The 17,857-nt window shown below is 40.9% G+C and overlaps 2 protein-coding genes and 1 long non-coding RNA gene across 4 annotated transcripts in view; 1 reads left to right on the forward strand and 2 right to left on the reverse strand.

Moving 5' to 3' along the window:
• RALGAPA1 (Ral GTPase activating protein catalytic subunit alpha 1) overlaps nt 1-7,377 on the forward strand; it is a 220,947-nt gene extending 213,570 nt beyond the window's left edge. For both annotated transcript variants that reach the window (XM_060143467.1, XM_060143474.1), the window contains exon 40: nt 6,035-7,377. In XM_060143467.1, coding sequence (XP_059999450.1) covers nt 6,035-6,183 — 149 coding nt within the window. In that variant the 3' untranslated portion in view covers nt 6,184-7,377. The remainder of the gene's footprint in view (nt 1-6,034) is intronic.
• LOC132517027 (uncharacterized) overlaps nt 1-17,857 on the reverse strand; it is a 149,706-nt gene that overhangs the window by 4,917 nt on the left and 126,932 nt on the right. The window lies entirely within an intron of this gene.
• INSM2 (INSM transcriptional repressor 2) lies at nt 9,568-11,235 on the reverse strand. The gene has a single exon (XM_060167696.1). The coding sequence runs from the start codon at nt 11,233-11,235 to the stop codon at nt 9,568-9,570; it is 1,668 nt and encodes a 555-aa protein (XP_060023679.1).

The raw sequence follows: 17,857 nt of genomic DNA on the forward strand, positions 1-17,857 counted from the left end.
CCTCCAATTTTTTTTTAAATAAAAGAAAAATCTAGAATGCCAACAAGAAGAAACAGGATCCTGTTTTACTGCAAGTGCACAGTAAATATTAAGTTATCTTTCTTATTAAAAATACACACATAGAACAAATGTGTGGATACCAAGGGGGAAAGGGGTGGGGTGGGAGGAATTGGGAGATTGGGATTGACATATATACACTATTGATGCTATGTATAAAATAGATAACTAATGAGAACATACTGTACGGCACAGGGAACTCTACTTAATGCACTATGGTGACCTAAATGGGAAGGAAATCCAAAAAAGAGGGGGGATATATGCACATGCATAGCTGATGCATTTTGCTGTACAGTAGAAATGCACACAACATTGTAAAGCAACTATACTCCAATAAAAATTAATTTAAAACAACAAAGGGAAGAGGAGGAAAGGGAATGTGCAGAGCCAGACACAGCAATTTTGGAAAAAGGGAAGAGACAGCTGTTGAGGAGGAAGCCTGGTCTATCCACACCACACTTAAGAGCGGCCAACAGTAAGGCGTGGGGACACCCTGAACAGCACAGTGAGCCTTCGGGTCCAGCACAAATATGTGTGCTGCCCGCAACAGAGAAAATGTATGTATAGCAAAAAAATAATAATAATAAAATATATATATAATACACCCAGTTTTTTTCCAGTATCGTGTCTTTTTACTATCATCAGCCATAAGTATTTTTCAATGCCTATTATGTAGCATATCTAGAATTACAGCTAATACTCTATTAGTCGAACTAGTATGTACCTCTCTTTGGATTTGTTTCTCTACAAATTAAGTTAGAGATTTTAGTATCAGTACTTTAAAAATTAAAGGGGTGATTGGTATTTGACTCCCTCTATATATGCACATGTATATACATATATACACACATATGCATATATATGTACAGTTGACCCTTGAACAACATGGGTTTGAACTGCACAGGTCTACTTAAACATGCATTTTTTTTCCAACAGTATATATTACAGTACTACACAGTACTGAGATTGGTTGAATCCGTGGATGCGGAACCATAGACACAGAGGAACCAGAACCACCTATAGGGAGGAACTGCATGTATGGAGGGCTGACCATAAGTTATAGGCACATTATATAGAGGGTTGGCGCCCCTAGCCCCTACATTCAAGGGTCCACTGTATACATACATAAATATACGTATACATACATACCACTTTGCATAATTACCTTTAGAAAACGTATAGGTTCCTATCTAAGTAAATCTTCTAAAAATTAGTAATAAGATTCAAATATTTCTATGCCATCAAAATAAGAGATAATCTAACAGTGATTTAGAAGACCTAGAGTAGTGTCTAATCTTCCTTAATTCTAACCTCAGTTTTGCTGTTAATTCACAAAATCTGTATTGCCACATGTAGATGAGATAGTATTATGATTGTAAGGCCCATCTCTTTGAATCTTTGAATGGAATGAATCATCAAAATTTAGCCATTAAACTTGTCTCCTTTTCCCAGGCTTTGAAATGATCTGGAAGAAAAGATTGTAGCTCTTCAGAAGACAGTTATTTTATATATATCCTAAATATTATTTGTCAGTGCCAGTAGAAAATGTTTCCTTCAACATATAACATAAGCTATAAGTTTGTTTACTGTGTTTCTAAAAACAAATGTTTTTAAAAATAAATAATCATATTTATTTATCACTAGGTTAGCCTGAAATTATAAGCAGCCAAATGTGTTCTCTTTTCAGTATTTTAAACTTAGAAATTTGGCTTGTATGTTGTTGACCAAGAAGCAAATAATATTAATCTTAAATAAAGTCCATTAACCTTTTATAACAATAATTACTAGGTTCAGTTTTCATATAGAGCATTCATTCAGATGTAAAATTTGTGTAATGAAAATAATAATTGAGCGATTACTGAGTGCCAGGCAGTGTGCTAAGTACTATGCATGCATCCTCTCACTGAATCTTCATGGCAATTCTATGAGACAAACAAAAAACCTTACCAACAGTCACTTGGTAAAGTCAGAGTCTGACTTCAGAGTACTTGAAGTATTATAATTACTCATTTAGTCTAAATATTTTCAGTCCCTTCTTGATATTGAGAGAGGAGAGAAATTGCCCAGTAACCTGTCATATTTGCAAATTAGAAGTTGTTAAAAATTTTTATTTTGAAGGCTCTACTTTTCCACCCATTGAAAAATCATTTTTTATTATTTACTTATTTTTAGTATAGTTTTAAGGTTGCCGTGGGAGAGCTATGGGCTTTGGAATCAGACTGATCTGGATTTAAATCCTAGCTCTGCTATTTCTTATCTGCATGAACTCAAATGAATTAATCTGTCCTAAACCCAGTTTTCCCATTTGTAAGGAGATCAAATATGACAAGCTTAGACCGATATGTTCTAAGTCTACAATAATGGTAGTTCTTGAATATCTTGAAACCTCATGTTTGCCTGCGTTTCTGTACTGTTTTATTCTAAATTATGTGTTACTTTATGACACTCAGTGGTGCGTCCACACCAATCTTAATCACTTACCAACTCCTAAGGCAGTAAGATTATTTGGGTAATCTGTCCTTTAATGTAAGGTTATGTTTTATAGGGATATTAACATAAAAGTGGATATTCTTTATTTTCCCCCAAACTAAACAGTTACGTTGAGTTCTCCACATTTTAACAACTGATGTTTTCTAAGTGGTCATTTTCTTCAAAAATATTTCTAGTTTCTATCCCTTCTTTTCTAATCCTCATCTTTTTTGATCTAAAGTCTATTAATGTTTGCTCTTATCGTAGTTTTATTATATAGCTACACTTATTGTATACCTGCTGTGTGCCAGGATCTTTGCATATGTAGGCATTCATTCCCCACAACTTTGCAAAATAACTAGTATTGTCTTTGTTTTACAAATAAGAAAACTGTCTCAGGTTAGTTTGCCCAATATCCAGCATCTAGTAACATGACAAACTTGTCATGGGTCTGTCTAACCCATGCTCTTTCTAAGATGACGCTGCCTCTTAGTTCAATGTTAATTAGAATTGCTTTCAAAGTCACAATATTTTTAAAGGCTATATTTAGTAGGTCCAGTAACTTTAGTAGTTTTAAAGTGGTCATACTTGTCAGCAAGCAGTATAACCAAAGCCACAATAAATAACAATGCATTGAGTTCCCTTTTACAATCTTTATAGATCCTCAAAGTCATATTCATCATGTTATTTGTAATAATAGCTCATTGTAATCAGTGTACAACATATGAATCAGTTTATTATTCCATCAAGATACAGACAACAGTCTGTGTACTGTAAAAATGTTATTAATAGATACTATATGTGAAACATAGGAGCCCATACTTTTTAAACTTCATACTTGAGAGGATATATTATCAATAGAAATAAATCAATATTCTTTATGACGCAGGTGATATAAATCAATACTTAGGCAGAATAGGATGTGAAATGAAGTGTAAGTATCACATTATTCTTTAAATCTAAAGTTGAGATCTATCCACCATAAATTATTTATAGAGTTTGGGTATGCTGAGTATTTATCACAAACATCATTAGCTAAAACATGAGGCGGTACTGTATACCACACACACTAAAAAGCCTGATTTGACTCAGTTGAGTGAAAGGGGGTTTCACCTTGAAGGCAGTAAGGGAGACAGAGGAATTGCTGTTTTTGAGGAAAATATTCTTTGAATTTGGCGTACTCTAAAGCAGTGTTCTGTAATAAAACTTTCTGTGATGATGGAAATGTTCTGTATCTGCACTGTCCAGTGTGGTTGCCACTAACCACATGTGACTGCTAAACAATTTAAATGTGGCTAGTGCACCAAGGAGCCAAATTTTTAATTTTTATTTAATTTTATTTTTTGCATTTATTTATAAATTTTTTGCATTTATAATTTTAATTTAATTAACTGTGATGTGGCTATGGCTACCACGTTGGACAGTACAGCCCTAGAGATTTTATGACTGAGTGGTTAGCATAACATGCCACCAGTACAATGAACACTTTAAAAGGTAGATGTTTAAAGAATCTCTCATAGACTTTTTTTTTCTTTTCTTTTTTTCCTGTTTGAACTTGTTTTGTTAGTGGGTAAGTATAACATTTGAATTTACAAAGCATTTGTCCATTGTGAAACCTCATCACCCTAATGCATTGCATGCCCAATTGTGTTTCATAATAAAAACCTGATTACTGTCTTCTCTACTCCTCTGTTAACACCTGTAAAATTCTGCACTTTGTCACTCATATCTGTTATCTATCTTCTCTTTTGTTTTCTCACTTCTGCTCGCTACTCCATTTCTTCATTCACAACAAAGAAAGAAATGCAGTGATAGTTCTCTTCCTCCCAAAACCTCCACTAGAAAACATTGGCCATCTCAAGGTAAACAGCCATGGGAAGGCCTCTCATGACTGGCCGGGAATAGTATGCATTACCAGCAAAGCATGAGCTACTGCTCTTCACCTTCCTTCTGCCATCCATCTGCAGTGCTTCCCTAAAAAGGTCCGTGGATTCATATTCTCCTCTAGGTTTTCCAGTATGGGCCCAGTATGAACCAACTCAGATCTTCAGGAAGAGTAAAGGTGGACAGAAATATATGTCCTTCTTGTATTTTGAAGGTCAACCTCATTTCAATTAGAAAAGAGAATGTTGGAGAGGTTACTTTAAAAAGGAGGGCAATTTACCTGGATTAGGATTAGTGATAAAATGTTTTTTCCTTGACAATGTATGTTTGTTCTTAAGTATAATATTTGGCCTTAAAAACTTTTAAGTGTTCTACAGAGATACATTCTTAATTTCCTAAGACATCTCAGTAGGATCTGTACCCCTTATTGAACAGTTTTATGTTTCCTTATAAATATTCATAACTTCAGTTTAAGCACAAATGTTTCATTATATGGAAATAGTCGTATAAGTATTCCCAAGCTCGAAGTGTCAGTGTGGCGCTACGCTGGCTAACAAATATGCCAAAAGTTTCCCTACAGAGTTAGGAGCTGTGTAAGTTTAAGCCTGCAACCTGTGTGACATGTCTTTGTTTGTGACACTCGTAAAGATAATTTTTATGTACATAAGACCAAGGAAATCTGGATTAAAATGCCTCAAAATATACAGAATTTAAAAAAAATTGTTATTGTGTTATATTTTCAGATTTTTCTGGAAGGGTTTTTAATTTTTAATGTAATTTCTTATTCATGAAATATTTACGAGCCTATAGTGTGCAAAGTTCTGTAGTATTGCTGTGAATTAGAGAATCATAACTCAGAAATAAAGTACAAAGGTGAAGAACTACTTTGTAAATAAATGATATGAAGAATTTTCCAATTTCAACTTGTTTTGCTTCTTTCAAACTTTTATATCTTACTAAATTCTACTGGTTATCTACTTGCTATGACTGGATAGTGTAACTGCAAAAGTTTAAGAAAACAAAAGCATTACTTGTCAATTCTAAGTTGAGACACTTTGAGAGATCAGTTTGTCTTTTTTGACTGACTTTCAGATAAGAGTTCTTGTCCTCTTCCTTCCCCAGGGAATTTATCTTGCTCCTTCTTAAAAGCATATTTAACTACCTAGCATGTATAATGGTCTCATACTGCTAAGTTCCTTTTTGGAAACTTTTGGTGCTGTTTTGTTTTCAAGTTTGAGCAATGAAGGCCCTTTTCTTGATTATACCCTGTACCCTAGAGATAGGAATTGGTCCTTCTCACCTGATTCTTAAGCCCTTACGTGCATGCTAATGGTGCTTTGGATCCCTGTCCTTTCTGTCCCAAAGATTTTGCTTCCCATTGCTTTTTCTGGGGAGCTCTCTGGTTGGTTCTGGCTCTGGAAATAACGATTGGTGCTTTCTTGCTAATATGATGACATGAGCCTCCAGATCACTGTCATAACAAGCAAGTTTGGGGCTTGCTCTTTCCTCTCAAAAGACCTCACTAAGGGTTGGGATCCATGCTGCAGATCTGTAGCAGAAAAGTTATTTCTTACAGGATGAGTGGCTGGATGACTTGCACTAATGCTCTTGCTGTTTCCCACAGGCTCCTACCCAGAGATTCTACCCAGTGAAACTCCCACAGCAACGCAGGTAGACGGGGCTGACCTGGCCTCACCAATGTCTCCTCGAACTAGCAAAAGCCGCATGTCCATGAAGCTGCGTCGTTCCTCTGGCTCAGCCAATAAATCCTAAGGAGACAGCAGCCCAGCAGTGATCAGCAGTAGCCACCTTAGCATGAACATAGCGTTAACCCTTTCAGGCTTCGTGTTTGCCATAACATGCATGTTCCTTCCTGAACATTTATTTTAGAAAACACTGGATTTAAATAACTTGTAACTTAGTATTTTAGATTTGGGTTGTTTATTCGGTTGGTTTTCCCCCCACACTCCAAGCTGCCGTATGGGGGGGAGGAGTTTTATTCTACACCCTTTACCTTCCCTAGATAATTATGTCTAAGTAGTTTTACTTTTAATTTCGTAATTAACTTTGAGCCAAAATATAATTGGACAGATAGTCTCATTATTTTATTTATCGTGCCCCATTACAACTTTATGGCTCAGTAAATATATAATTTTTTTAATAAATGTACATCTTTAAATTTAAGCATTTGTAAAGTTGTAGCAATAGTCGCAAATCTGTTAATACACAGGATATGTATGGATTATTTATGTTATCAAAATAAACCACTTAAAATAAATGGTCTTTTAGTATCTCAAGTTCCAGCTGAAATAATTTCAGCATTAACTTTTTCTTCCCAAAGCAATGTCTCATTTCTTTGCTGTGCAGGTGATGCCATGACATATCTAAAAACCAGAAAAATCACTGTGCTGAACTTTGATTCATGTTTAGCTTCCAAATATTTTTCTAATGTTTTGCTTTTTAAATGGTATCACTGTTAAATGCCATTTCTGTTTTGAGATTGTGGCCCCTTATTGGCTGCTGGATCCTGGTATATCTATGTTCTTTCTTAAGTACCAAAAAGGGAGGAATGGGGTGGGGTGGGTAGGAAAATAGAAAAGAAGGAGAAAACTTTTCTGACATAAATGTGTGGCTTAAATTATGTGTATTATTGTCAAAGAAAAGGGAACATGACCCAGGAGTCTAAATTAATCTAATATTGTTAATACTGAACTTGCACGTGCAGGTTGGTGTACCTTCCACCCTCCAGAAGTATTTTCCTACAGCAGATAAGCTGCTCACATTTTGTTTTGAACGAGCATCTCCTAAGGAAATGTAGCATGACATTGGTACTAACTGCATGTGTAAATACATCATACTGGCAAACTATAAAATATAAATTATGTATCATCATTCATGTAGTATCTACAAATTTGTAACAGTGGAAAAAAGATAGTATTTAATAATACAATAAAAATATTCTTATCATTTCGTGTCCATGAGTGTTGATTTGTCTTTTGTCTTCTATATTTTTTCAGACTTAAGCAGGGCTGTATGATTAATGGAGAGATATAAAGCATAAACCTAGGTTATCTTAGCTTACCATGAAAACTGAATTTTAATTCCCTTCTCAGGATATACCCCACCTTATTTCTCAGAGATCCTACCACAGTCATTAAAACTACAGGAAAATTTTCACCTTCATAAGAGCTCGCAGAAACTTCCCCCAATGCACTTGGTTAAAGCATCAATTTATCTCACCCTCATGCTTTGATTTGTTAAATTTTACTTTTTTTTTTGGTAATATACATTCAGGAACAAAACTTTTTACAGACAGTTTCTATAGCAGGCTTTCAGAGTTCCTGTGCACTTAAATTTTGGATTGCCTTATAAATAAAAACAAATTCCTATGAAACTATGTAGAAAATAAACTTAAAAAGTCCCGTGAAAGCTTATATAAAGGATAAACATGGATAGAGACAGTCCCTGGGAAAAAGATTAAACAACACAGACAGTTTCCCACAACCAAGGTTAAGAATTGCAGAAAAGATAAAGTAACTATTTACACATTTCTATAGTGCTTTCATTTTTTAAAAATAAACAGCTAAAGGTTTGGTGATATGTAACAAAATGGAGTGAAAATACCAACTTAAAAATACGGAAGTTGATTAGCACAGTTAACGTTTTATTCATCTTCAGATAAACTATTCACTAGCTTTTTGAAAAAGAAGAAAATATTTAAAATATATTTCCTGTTGACATTTTTGGGTAGTAAAGTATCTTTAATATTTAAAGAACAGTACATATTCTTTGCCTTTTGGAGCTCAGTCTATGCAGCCATACTTCATAGTATATATACTATATAAGGAAATTTTCCCATTTTATTTCTGCACCCTTACATTCATTTACAAAATATAATTTCTCCTGTCTGTATTCTGTCTAAATGGGTCACAAAGATTATAAAGCAGGATACTGGCTTTGGGGAGATAAGAAGTGAGGCTTTTAAAAATAGGCTGTGTTCAATGGGATTCTTAAGACAAACACAGAACACAACAAAGCACCAGCTATGTACATTTATTTGGTGGTAAGCATCTTACAAATATGGGCTATCTGTCAAGCAATATTCAGCCAGTGTCCCAAACTGGCTATTAGGGCATAGGTACAGAATGTATGCTAAGTATGGTAATACAAAAAAAATCAAAACCAGGTTGCAGCTGAAAAGAAAATATTGACTATTGAATGAATTGCCATTCATTTCCATAGCGGATTAGAAGTATTAACATCTTCCTTAAGCTGAACATAGTGTCGTATATAATACACATTATGATTACAACAGGAGTGTTAAACAATTTGGATGAAACCCTACTAAAACAGTCAAACTTCAGGAAATGAGGTCTGTGTTTCCCAAAAGCTATTTAAAGAAATGTTTAAAGTATCTTCCTGAATACTGCACACGAGAGCTAGAGGTGAGAATTTGGGGAGGTGTCTCAACTCCTTCCAGTAAAGAGGTGCTATTCCCCACCTCCAAACACTAGCTTAAGAGTGGACTTAATAATTGAGAAAAGGAAAGTTTACAAGGAGATTTCTCATATCACCCAAAAGCGCGCAAACATCTTAACATTTCCTGCCCACAGACACAGGTCTTGTATTTCCCACCCACCCGACGTAAGTTTGGCACCAATCACATAACTTTTAATTCACAGAATATACAATGCAAGATATCTGACCCTATTGAGACAGAAACTACACAGGCGCCTGCGATGACAAGAGGAAGAAGAGAAAAAAAAACTACCACTTTTGGTAGCTAGAATCCTTTGTAGATAGAGACATGCACGCATTCACTGCGACTTTCCATAGGAATTACAAGTCATATAGGATTCATTGGGGTCTCCAGAGTTTGGTGGGAGCAGGGGAATCCTATTTTCGTGGGGAAAGTGAGAAGGGATTTAAAGCTGATCATTCTTGACCGAGAACGGTTATACCATATACATACCTGCTCTAGAGAGGGATTTTACATTTCGCTGCCCGCTCCTCTGGCAGCACATTGACTACTGGGAGTTTTAGGAGAGAAAATAAAGGAAGGAAAGAGGGTAAACTTGCAAGTTGAAGAAAGCCCCACAGAAATTCCCATGATCTGTTTGCTCCAAGGCCACCCTCAATCCTCTTTGTCTTTCTCCCTCAACAGCCCGGCCGCAATGGCATCTGCAGCAGCAGTACCTGCCGACTTTCTGAGGGGTGGCACTTATTGATGTGCCGGGTCAGGCCTGGGGAGCTAAAAAAAGTGGACGGGCAGTGCTTGCATGAGAAAATTTGCTGAGCACTCCCGTCGGACGCCCCTCCTGGGCCCGGTGCTGCGGGAGGCGCCCCGGCCAGAGCGGGCAGGAGCAGCTCCTCGCGGACCGCATGCCACAGCCGGTGCTTGTCCCTGATGTCTGCCGACGGGAAGTGCGCCCCGCACAGCGGGCAAGCGAAGGCGAGTGGGGCGGCGCGCTCGGAGCCAAAGCCCGGGGCAAGCGCGCGGGCCGGGCCTGCCTCGTGAGTGGCCAGGTGCTTGCGCAGATAGGCTTGGCGACGGAACTTTTTGTGGCAATATGGGCACACGAAGATCTCGGGTCCCCCGGCAGCACTGACCCCGCCCGGCTCAGGCACCCGGCGCCCCAACACCCCCGCCGTATAAGGGACCTGAGGCAGCGAAGGCTCGGGGTGGGACAACACCTGGAGGCCTTGTGATGGGGCGCTGTCCCGGTGCTGCTCCGCCCCGGAGCTGTCCCCGGCCTGCGGGTGCTGATCCGCAGTTCTCTCTGCCCGGTTGTTTTCCTTCCCCTCCGCCAGGAAAGATGCAACAGCCCCGGAATCCGGGGAGGACGAGGTCGACGAAGGCGGCAGCTTCCCGTCGGCTGAGGAGACTGTGGCGGCATTGGCCGCTGCGGGACGCGGCTTGTGCCAGCGGCGATGAGAGGCAAGGTTCGCAGGGCAGCTGAAGACCTTGTCGCACTCGGGACAGCGGTACTCGACGCGCACGATGCGGGAGCAGCGGTGCTGAGCCAGCGCGAAGGGGTCTGCGTACTGCTCCTTGCACAGCTGGCAGATGAACTCCCCCAGCGGCGTGCGGCTGCCCCCCAGGCCCCGGGACGGCGCTCCGGGCTCCTCCTCCTTGATCTTCAGGCCCAGCACAGGGGACGTGGTGACTTCATCGGTGAAGCTCAATTTCCTCATGGCTTTTGGCTTCTTGACTCCGGCGGCCGCGGGCCCAGACGTGCAGCCCGGAGGTGCCTTGGCGCAGCGCTCGCCGCCGGTGGCCCGCTTCAGGCCGTGCAGGGAGGCCGAGAGAGGCGCGGGGTCCGGATGGAGCGCGGGGTCTGGGAACGGTGCCCGGAGCGGCAGCAGGAACTGCTCCCGCGAGGTCGGTGCTGCTGTTGGCGCCACCGAGCAGGAGAAAGCGGCCACGGTGGCGGTGCCCCCGGGGAAGGACTCAGCGGAGACGGGCGAGCTGAGGCAGCGCTCCAAGAACGCCCGGCGCAGCTCCGCGCCCGCCGGCTTCGTGGGGCTGGGGCTGGGCCCGGGACCCTCCCGGCCATCCGCCCTCCACTCCGCGCCTTCCCTCCCGCCCACCGCTGGGCTCACCCCAGCCTCCCTACAGGACGACCCCGACAGCTCGCGGGCCGCTTCCTCCTCCGGGGTTGGGGGTCCCGCCCTCTCCGCACCGGGCTGAGGGGCACTGGAAGCCTCCTCGGGGAAGGGCGGCGCCCCCTGGGGCCCCAGCAGGGGGAAGACCCGCTCTGCTAGGCGCAATCGGTACGAGCCACCTGTCCGTTTTGTTCGCTTTACCAGGAAGCCCCGAGGCATGGTGGAGTCGGAGCGCTCGGGGGCAAGGAGTAACCGGGGCGCCGCAGGGTCTGATAGCGGGCGAGCACCGCTGCTGCCCGAGCTTCGCCGCCGCAGGCATGTGTCCGCCGCCTTTATAGCTGAGACGCGGGCCGAGGGCCCGCAGGGTCGCCTTCGGCCGGACCAGCCAATCAGGAGTGGGAGCGGCCGCGGGGGGTGGGGCTTTCTCGGGGCTGGGCTCGCGGGGGGCCCGGAGGCGGGCGGCGGAGGCGCGGGCCCCGGCGCCCGGCTTAGCTGCTGCCTGCAGCCGCCTCCTCCCTGCCGCCCACCAGGCGAAGACGCCCGAAGGTAAGGTGCGGAGTGTGAGGAAGCTCAGCACTCCGTGCCTCAGCGGCCTCCAGGGGCCGTCTGGGGTGCCGGGCGGAGAGGCCACCTCTCAGCGCCCTCCTTGCGGGCCCGGGACCCTGCTGCCCACCGCGCGTGGGAGTCGGACGGAAAAGCCCCGGCTGTACGGTGGCAGAGCTGAGATGAAGGGCGACGGGGAGGCCACCGGTTGGGTGTCAGCCGGGGAACGGGTTAACGTCCTATGCTCGTATGGAGCTGATGAGAAGCTGCGACAGAGCGGCAGGGCGGCTAAATCCACCGCCCCGTGCCTACACTTGACGGTGGGAGTACGTCTGCCATCCAGTATCGATCGAGACTGCGCGCGTCTGTGATACTATGAGAATCCATCTGGGAAGAAGGACTCTAAGTGCGGGAGATCGTGCGTGCTGGAAAGCCTCTGCAGCTCAGGACGCCAGCAGGTTTCTGGGCCCTGGTCCTCAGAGCTTATAAATGCCTCCTCCCCGATTGGGAATAGGAGTGGGGAGGGGAAAATGGGATCTCATTTTCGACTGTCCTCAGATCAAGTGGTTTTTCTGTTCACACCTTCCACTTGTACTACCCAGAGACATGACAGTGCCTAACTGACCTGTTTAGCATGGAGTAGATTGAGTGAGAAATACTGGTGGAATCAGGATTACATCTGCTTCCCCTTGGATAAGAGATATTTTGCAAAAGGTGTGCTATGGACCTTTAAAAACTCAAAAAATTTCATCCAGCACTGTTTTAAGCACTAGAAGAGATTTGAAAGTCTGTAATACTAGCTGAGAACTATGAAATAATTAGAAAATATATGACAGATGTTTAACAAAATGCCAAAAATCCATGGTATAGAAAAGTACAATCTGAGAATAGGAAGGGGAAAGAACTATGTGTTCAAGCCTCCTTCCTAAGCCAAACTGCAGAAAGAGATTGAGCAATGTGTTTTCGGAGTAGACTATGGCATAACAGATCCAGTCATCAATAACACATATTGTCTTCCTTCTAGTGAATGAAGTATTTTTACATAGAGAGCATTATTTGAGGGAAGATTTGGAAGTAATTATATATTTGTTAATACTGGCTATATTTTATGCACTCTACTTAAGTAATCTGATCTTTTCGCAAACACAAAACAGAAGTAGATATTATTACTCTCCTTTTTTAATGAGAGGATTGAGCTGTAAGAGAAGTCGTGTAACTGGCAGAAGTCACCCAGAGCCCAGATTCAAACCAAGTTCTAGCTAATTCCGAAGCCCAGACTTTCCATTATACCGGTGTCTTCAAACTATTTTTTTTCTGATCACATCCCATAATAAGAAATATTTTACAGAACACACACGTAACTGAAACAAGTGTTTCACAAAATAATGTTTACCCTTAACTAGGTGCAATGCAGTTTTGTATGTTCTACTCAATTCTATTTTCTTTCTTTTTTAAATGCTAGTCATAGCAAACAAATTTATTTCATAACTCACTAATGGGGATTAGGTTTGAAAAACACCACAGTTTGAAAAACACCATCATTATGATGTTTCCTATTAAACAGGATGAAATCATACAAAATTAAAGAAAGTAAATAAACCTGACACTTCATAATTAAAATTAATATTCTGAATCACTATTTAAAATATTTGAGTCATTTAGTAGTGTAGGTAAACTTAGTTTCCCAAATTGATCATTTCTGACATGTCAGTTTATGTATGACTTCTAACTCAACTTCTTCTCAATGTTTCTCCTTTCCTCTTTCTCCTAATGACCCAGATATTGTGTGGTTTGGAAAATCTGATATAAGAATTTTAATACTTTAAGATAACCCCTTTTCAAGAGGGGCTTTTCCTTGGGTGCCTAGTACTCTGTGAGAATTGCAGTCAACCATATGACTCAGCATTTGTGCTTCCAGGTGTATACACAGAAGAATTGAAAACAGGGACTGAATCACACACTGGCAACACCAATATCCACTGTAACATTCTCCACAATAGCCCAAGATGGAAACAACACAGTGTCCACCAAGAGATAAATGCAATAAACAAAGTGTAGTACATACAGATGACAGAATATTATACAGCCACAAAAAGAAATGAAGTACTGATACATACTACAACATGGGTGACTTGAAAACATGATACTAAGTGAAATGAGCCAGACACAAAAAGACAAATATTATAAGATTTTACTTATATGAAATATCTAGAATAGGCAAATTCATAGAAATAGAAAGTAGATTATTATTGATGGTCAGGGGCTGGGGGAATGGAACTTATAGCTTAAAATGGTTACAGAATTTCTTTCTGGAGTGATGGAAAAAGTTCTATTAATCAATAGTGGTGAGAGATGGACAACACTGTGAATGCAATTAATGCCACTGAAATGCACACTTAAAATTGTTTAAATGAGCATTTTTGTTGTGTGTGTGTGTATATATATATATATATATATATATAATATTTTACCACAATAAAAATTTTCACACACACAACAAAAAAGAGTGGAAGGCAAAATCATGGCATATCAGACTGTGAAAAGAATGTAAAGGACTAGGTCATGTAATTTGGACTTTATTATATAGGACAGGCACAGAGAGTCAGTTAAAGTTTTAAACGGAGGGAGTGACATTTGCTTTTGAAATTGCATGAGGGAAAGTATTTTTGCCTAAACTTTCTGCCAGAGAGAGAAAAGGAAACACAGATAAATGAGTCTCCTCCCCTCAGTCCTTCCCCTTTCTGAGAGTGTGGGTCTGTTTCCTAGGGAAAAAAAATCATGGAAACTTAAAAAGTCAAAAGAGCAGTTAAAAAGTGAGAATACTTAATGAAGTAATCGGCATAGAGCTGATATTCAATAAATATTTTTTGAATGAATGGTGCTAGTTATTAAATGGATAGCAAGTGTGTCCATCCATCTATCCGTGAGTCCTTCCAGCCATCCTGGCTTCCAGACATCCTGTCTTCCATCTGTACAGCTATTCAATAAAATCAAATAACTGCTCTGTATTCTTTCCGTGACAGTTCAGAAACACAGTGTTCAAGGAGTATCTTTATTTTCAGGAAAACAGATTTGTGTAGGAGAGGGTCTGGCCTGCACCGAGCTGTTTTTATTCCTGCCCATCATTTTACAGAAATGTACCCTGAAATCTCTGGTTGACCCAAAGGACATTGATATCACCCCGGTTGCCAAAGGGTCCGCCCTCCTACCAGCTCTGCTTCATTCCTTCCTGAGGAAGGGCAGACCCTCGGGGGCGCTGCCATACTGTCGCTGCAACTCCCCCTCCTCTGAGGGAAACGGCCACCTCCTTCCCACTCCATCCCCTTCCCAGAATGCCTCCTCTGATCTTTCCTCTCCTCATCACCTCATTCCCTCAATATCCAGTGAATATCCGACCTCCATTAAAGGAGAGTTTCCTGAGTTTCACTGCACACGGGCATCTGCTATTCTCCATACTCTGTAACATTTGTGTTGGCTACCCTGTAGGCTAATACTTATCTAATATTGAGTTAGTATGATGTTACCACTATGAAACAGAGCAAATAATGATTAGCATATAACAATGCACAGCCATTTCTCTTCTTGTATTCAAAATTTTAAAAAGCATTATTATTTTAAAAAGAAGAATCGCTATCAAATATTTTCTACAGATCCAATAGTTCTAATAGGCCTCCCTCACACTTCCCCAGAAGTGTAACTTGATCACAACCTTTCTGGAAATCAGTGTAGCAATGAATAGCAGAAGCTTTAAAAAATAGGTATACCCTTTAATTCACCAACTCCTCTTTTAGTAAATCATCCAAAAGAAGGGAAAAGATTTGCGCGCAAAGCTGTTTATCACTGTGTTCTTTGTAATTGTACATAATCAGAAACTACCTTGAGTAAATCGTGGTGCAGCTATACTACAGATGGTTACACAGCCATAGAAACGCAGTGACTCTGACAAATATGTATGTCTTAATGTTAAGCAAGAACAGCAAGATGCAAAGTCACATGTATAATAAATAGCTCGAGTATGAAAATACAAAATGAATAAAACCCTGGAAGGAAATATGCCAGAATGTTGTTGGACTTGCTTCTAGTTGGTAGGGATTTTATTCTTTTGTTATTTTAAAAAATTTTGTTTATTTTTTTTTTTTTGCAATAAACACATAGCACTATGATAATCAAGGGAAAAAGTAATGTACAAACTGCCTTAAATCCTTTCTGGTGTTAAATGTGGTGTCCCTCAATGACAGGGGGACATCAATGGGAATTGCACAGTTAAGTAGCATTCTCCAGAACTTCAGGCCCTAGAATGGAGATGACAAGCCTCTATCATGCCACAGGCCTTCCAGTTGATAACAATTCGGGGAAGAGATTAAGGATTAAATCAAAGGTAGAAAAAGGGCTAAAAGGGGAGAGAAAGAATTTAGATGGATACTCTCCACTTAGCTGTAAACCCAGATAATCCTTCAAGATATGAGCACCGCTTTCTCCATTTTCCCACTTAGAAATTATGATAAGTACGGCAGTCCCTGGCAAGACTGTGAAATCTTTGCTTCTTTATCTACATCCTTTCTCCTGACAATAACACTTTTTTTTTTTTAGTGCTCAGGACCTTCATCTGCTCTGTTATACTTTGATAAAAACTCATAAACACTGAATTCTCTCTCAAGCTATTTGCATTTTAAGTTTCCTATTTCTAATTACGGAATAAATTACTTTGATTTAAATTCAAGAATTTTGAGATAATAGCAATCAGGAAATTTTCTGTAGAGAGAGACTTCTTGCGCTGAAATCACAGTGTATGTAAGACAAGCTCAGATAACTGACCTACTTTCTAGTCACTTGAATATCAGATGATTACTCAGAAGGAACTTTATTTCTTCTATTTCCCTGCTCCCTCACCTCAACATAGACATGCCCCTGTACAAGGTAAAAACCAGTGGCATAACTGAAGTGGCACCTACTAGGGGCCCCTTCTCCCCCAAGAACTTGGAAGTCAAACGGCCTCTCATACATCTGATGTAAAGCTCTTGATTTCTTCTCCTAAACCTAATCCTCATCTTGGTAAATGGCATCTCCATTCAATTAGCTGCTAAACCAAATCCCAGAAACTTCTGGCTCAAGCCAAACACTCCAGGGACTTCCCTGGTGGTCCAGTGGTTGAGACTTCGCCTTCCAATGCAGGGGGTGCAGGTTCGATCCCTGGTTAGGGAGCTAAGATCCCACATACCTTGAGGCCAAAAACCAAAACATAAAACAGAAGCAATACTGTAACAAGTTCAATAAAAACTTTAAAAATGGCCCACATCAAAAGAATCTTTAAAAAAAAATACAAACACTCCGTATTCAATCCATGAGCAATTCTTGGCAGCTCTACCCTCAAGCATTTCCTGAGTTTGAAGACTTCTCAGATTCCCTCCCACTATACTCTATTCAGTCTCTCTGCTTCCACTCTTGCCCCTCTGTAATGTATTCCTCATTCAGCAGCAAGATGGATCCCATTACAATATAAACCTGATCACTTCACTCTTTTGCTCAAAATCTTCAGATAACTCCCTACCATATTTGGAATAAAGTCCAAAACTCTGACTGGGCCCTGCTATTCTTAAACCACATCTCCCACCCTTCTCTTCCACATTTTGTTCCATACACATTGATCTCCTTATTTTCCTCAAACATGACATGTACCCTTCCACCTCAAGGCCATTCATGCTACCAGAATGTTCGTTCTTCAGATATGCTCACGAGTTGTCCCTTCACTTCATTCGGGTCTTTATTCAAAGAAGTCCACCTCAGAAGGATCTTCCCAGACCACCTTAACTGAAATGGCAGCCCCACACCCACCAGTACCCTTCATCATTTCCTATCCTTTTGCTCACCTTGCTTTCTCTTGATAGAACTTATCATTATCTGTCACCACATTATATATGTATTTGTTTATCTGTTAATTGTCTGTTGTCCCCCGGTAAGCTGTAAGGTCCATGAAGACAAAGATTCTTTGTTTTGTTCACAGCTGTATATCCAGTGTCTAGAACAATGCCTTGCATATCCATAAATGAATTGATGACTAAAATAGTGAGCCACTGGATTTTTAAAAAGCATCTCTTTTTTTTATTACTGCAACCTACAAACCTAGAGCCCAGCTTGAGCACAGAGGAGGGAAGGCAAAGTCATAAAGAGCCCCAGATTCTAGATATTTGGGAATCTTGGTGCAGAAAAAATGAGAGGAATAGAAAGGTCTTCCTTGAACTGTTATACCCTTGGAAGATCTTTTCTCCCCACTTCAGCCACCTGACCCATGGCTTAGATC

The sequence above is a fragment of the Lagenorhynchus albirostris genome, chromosome 1, assembly GCF_949774975.1.
Source record: "Lagenorhynchus albirostris chromosome 1, mLagAlb1.1, whole genome shotgun sequence".
Classification (NCBI taxonomy): domain Eukaryota; kingdom Metazoa; phylum Chordata; class Mammalia; order Artiodactyla; family Delphinidae; genus Lagenorhynchus; species Lagenorhynchus albirostris.

Excerpts from the sequence above, each read along its gene's own strand:
- INSM2 (XM_060167696.1), bottom strand. The coding sequence starts at position 11,235 with ATGCCTCGGGGCTTCCTGGTAAAGCGAACAAAACGGACAGGTGGCTCG.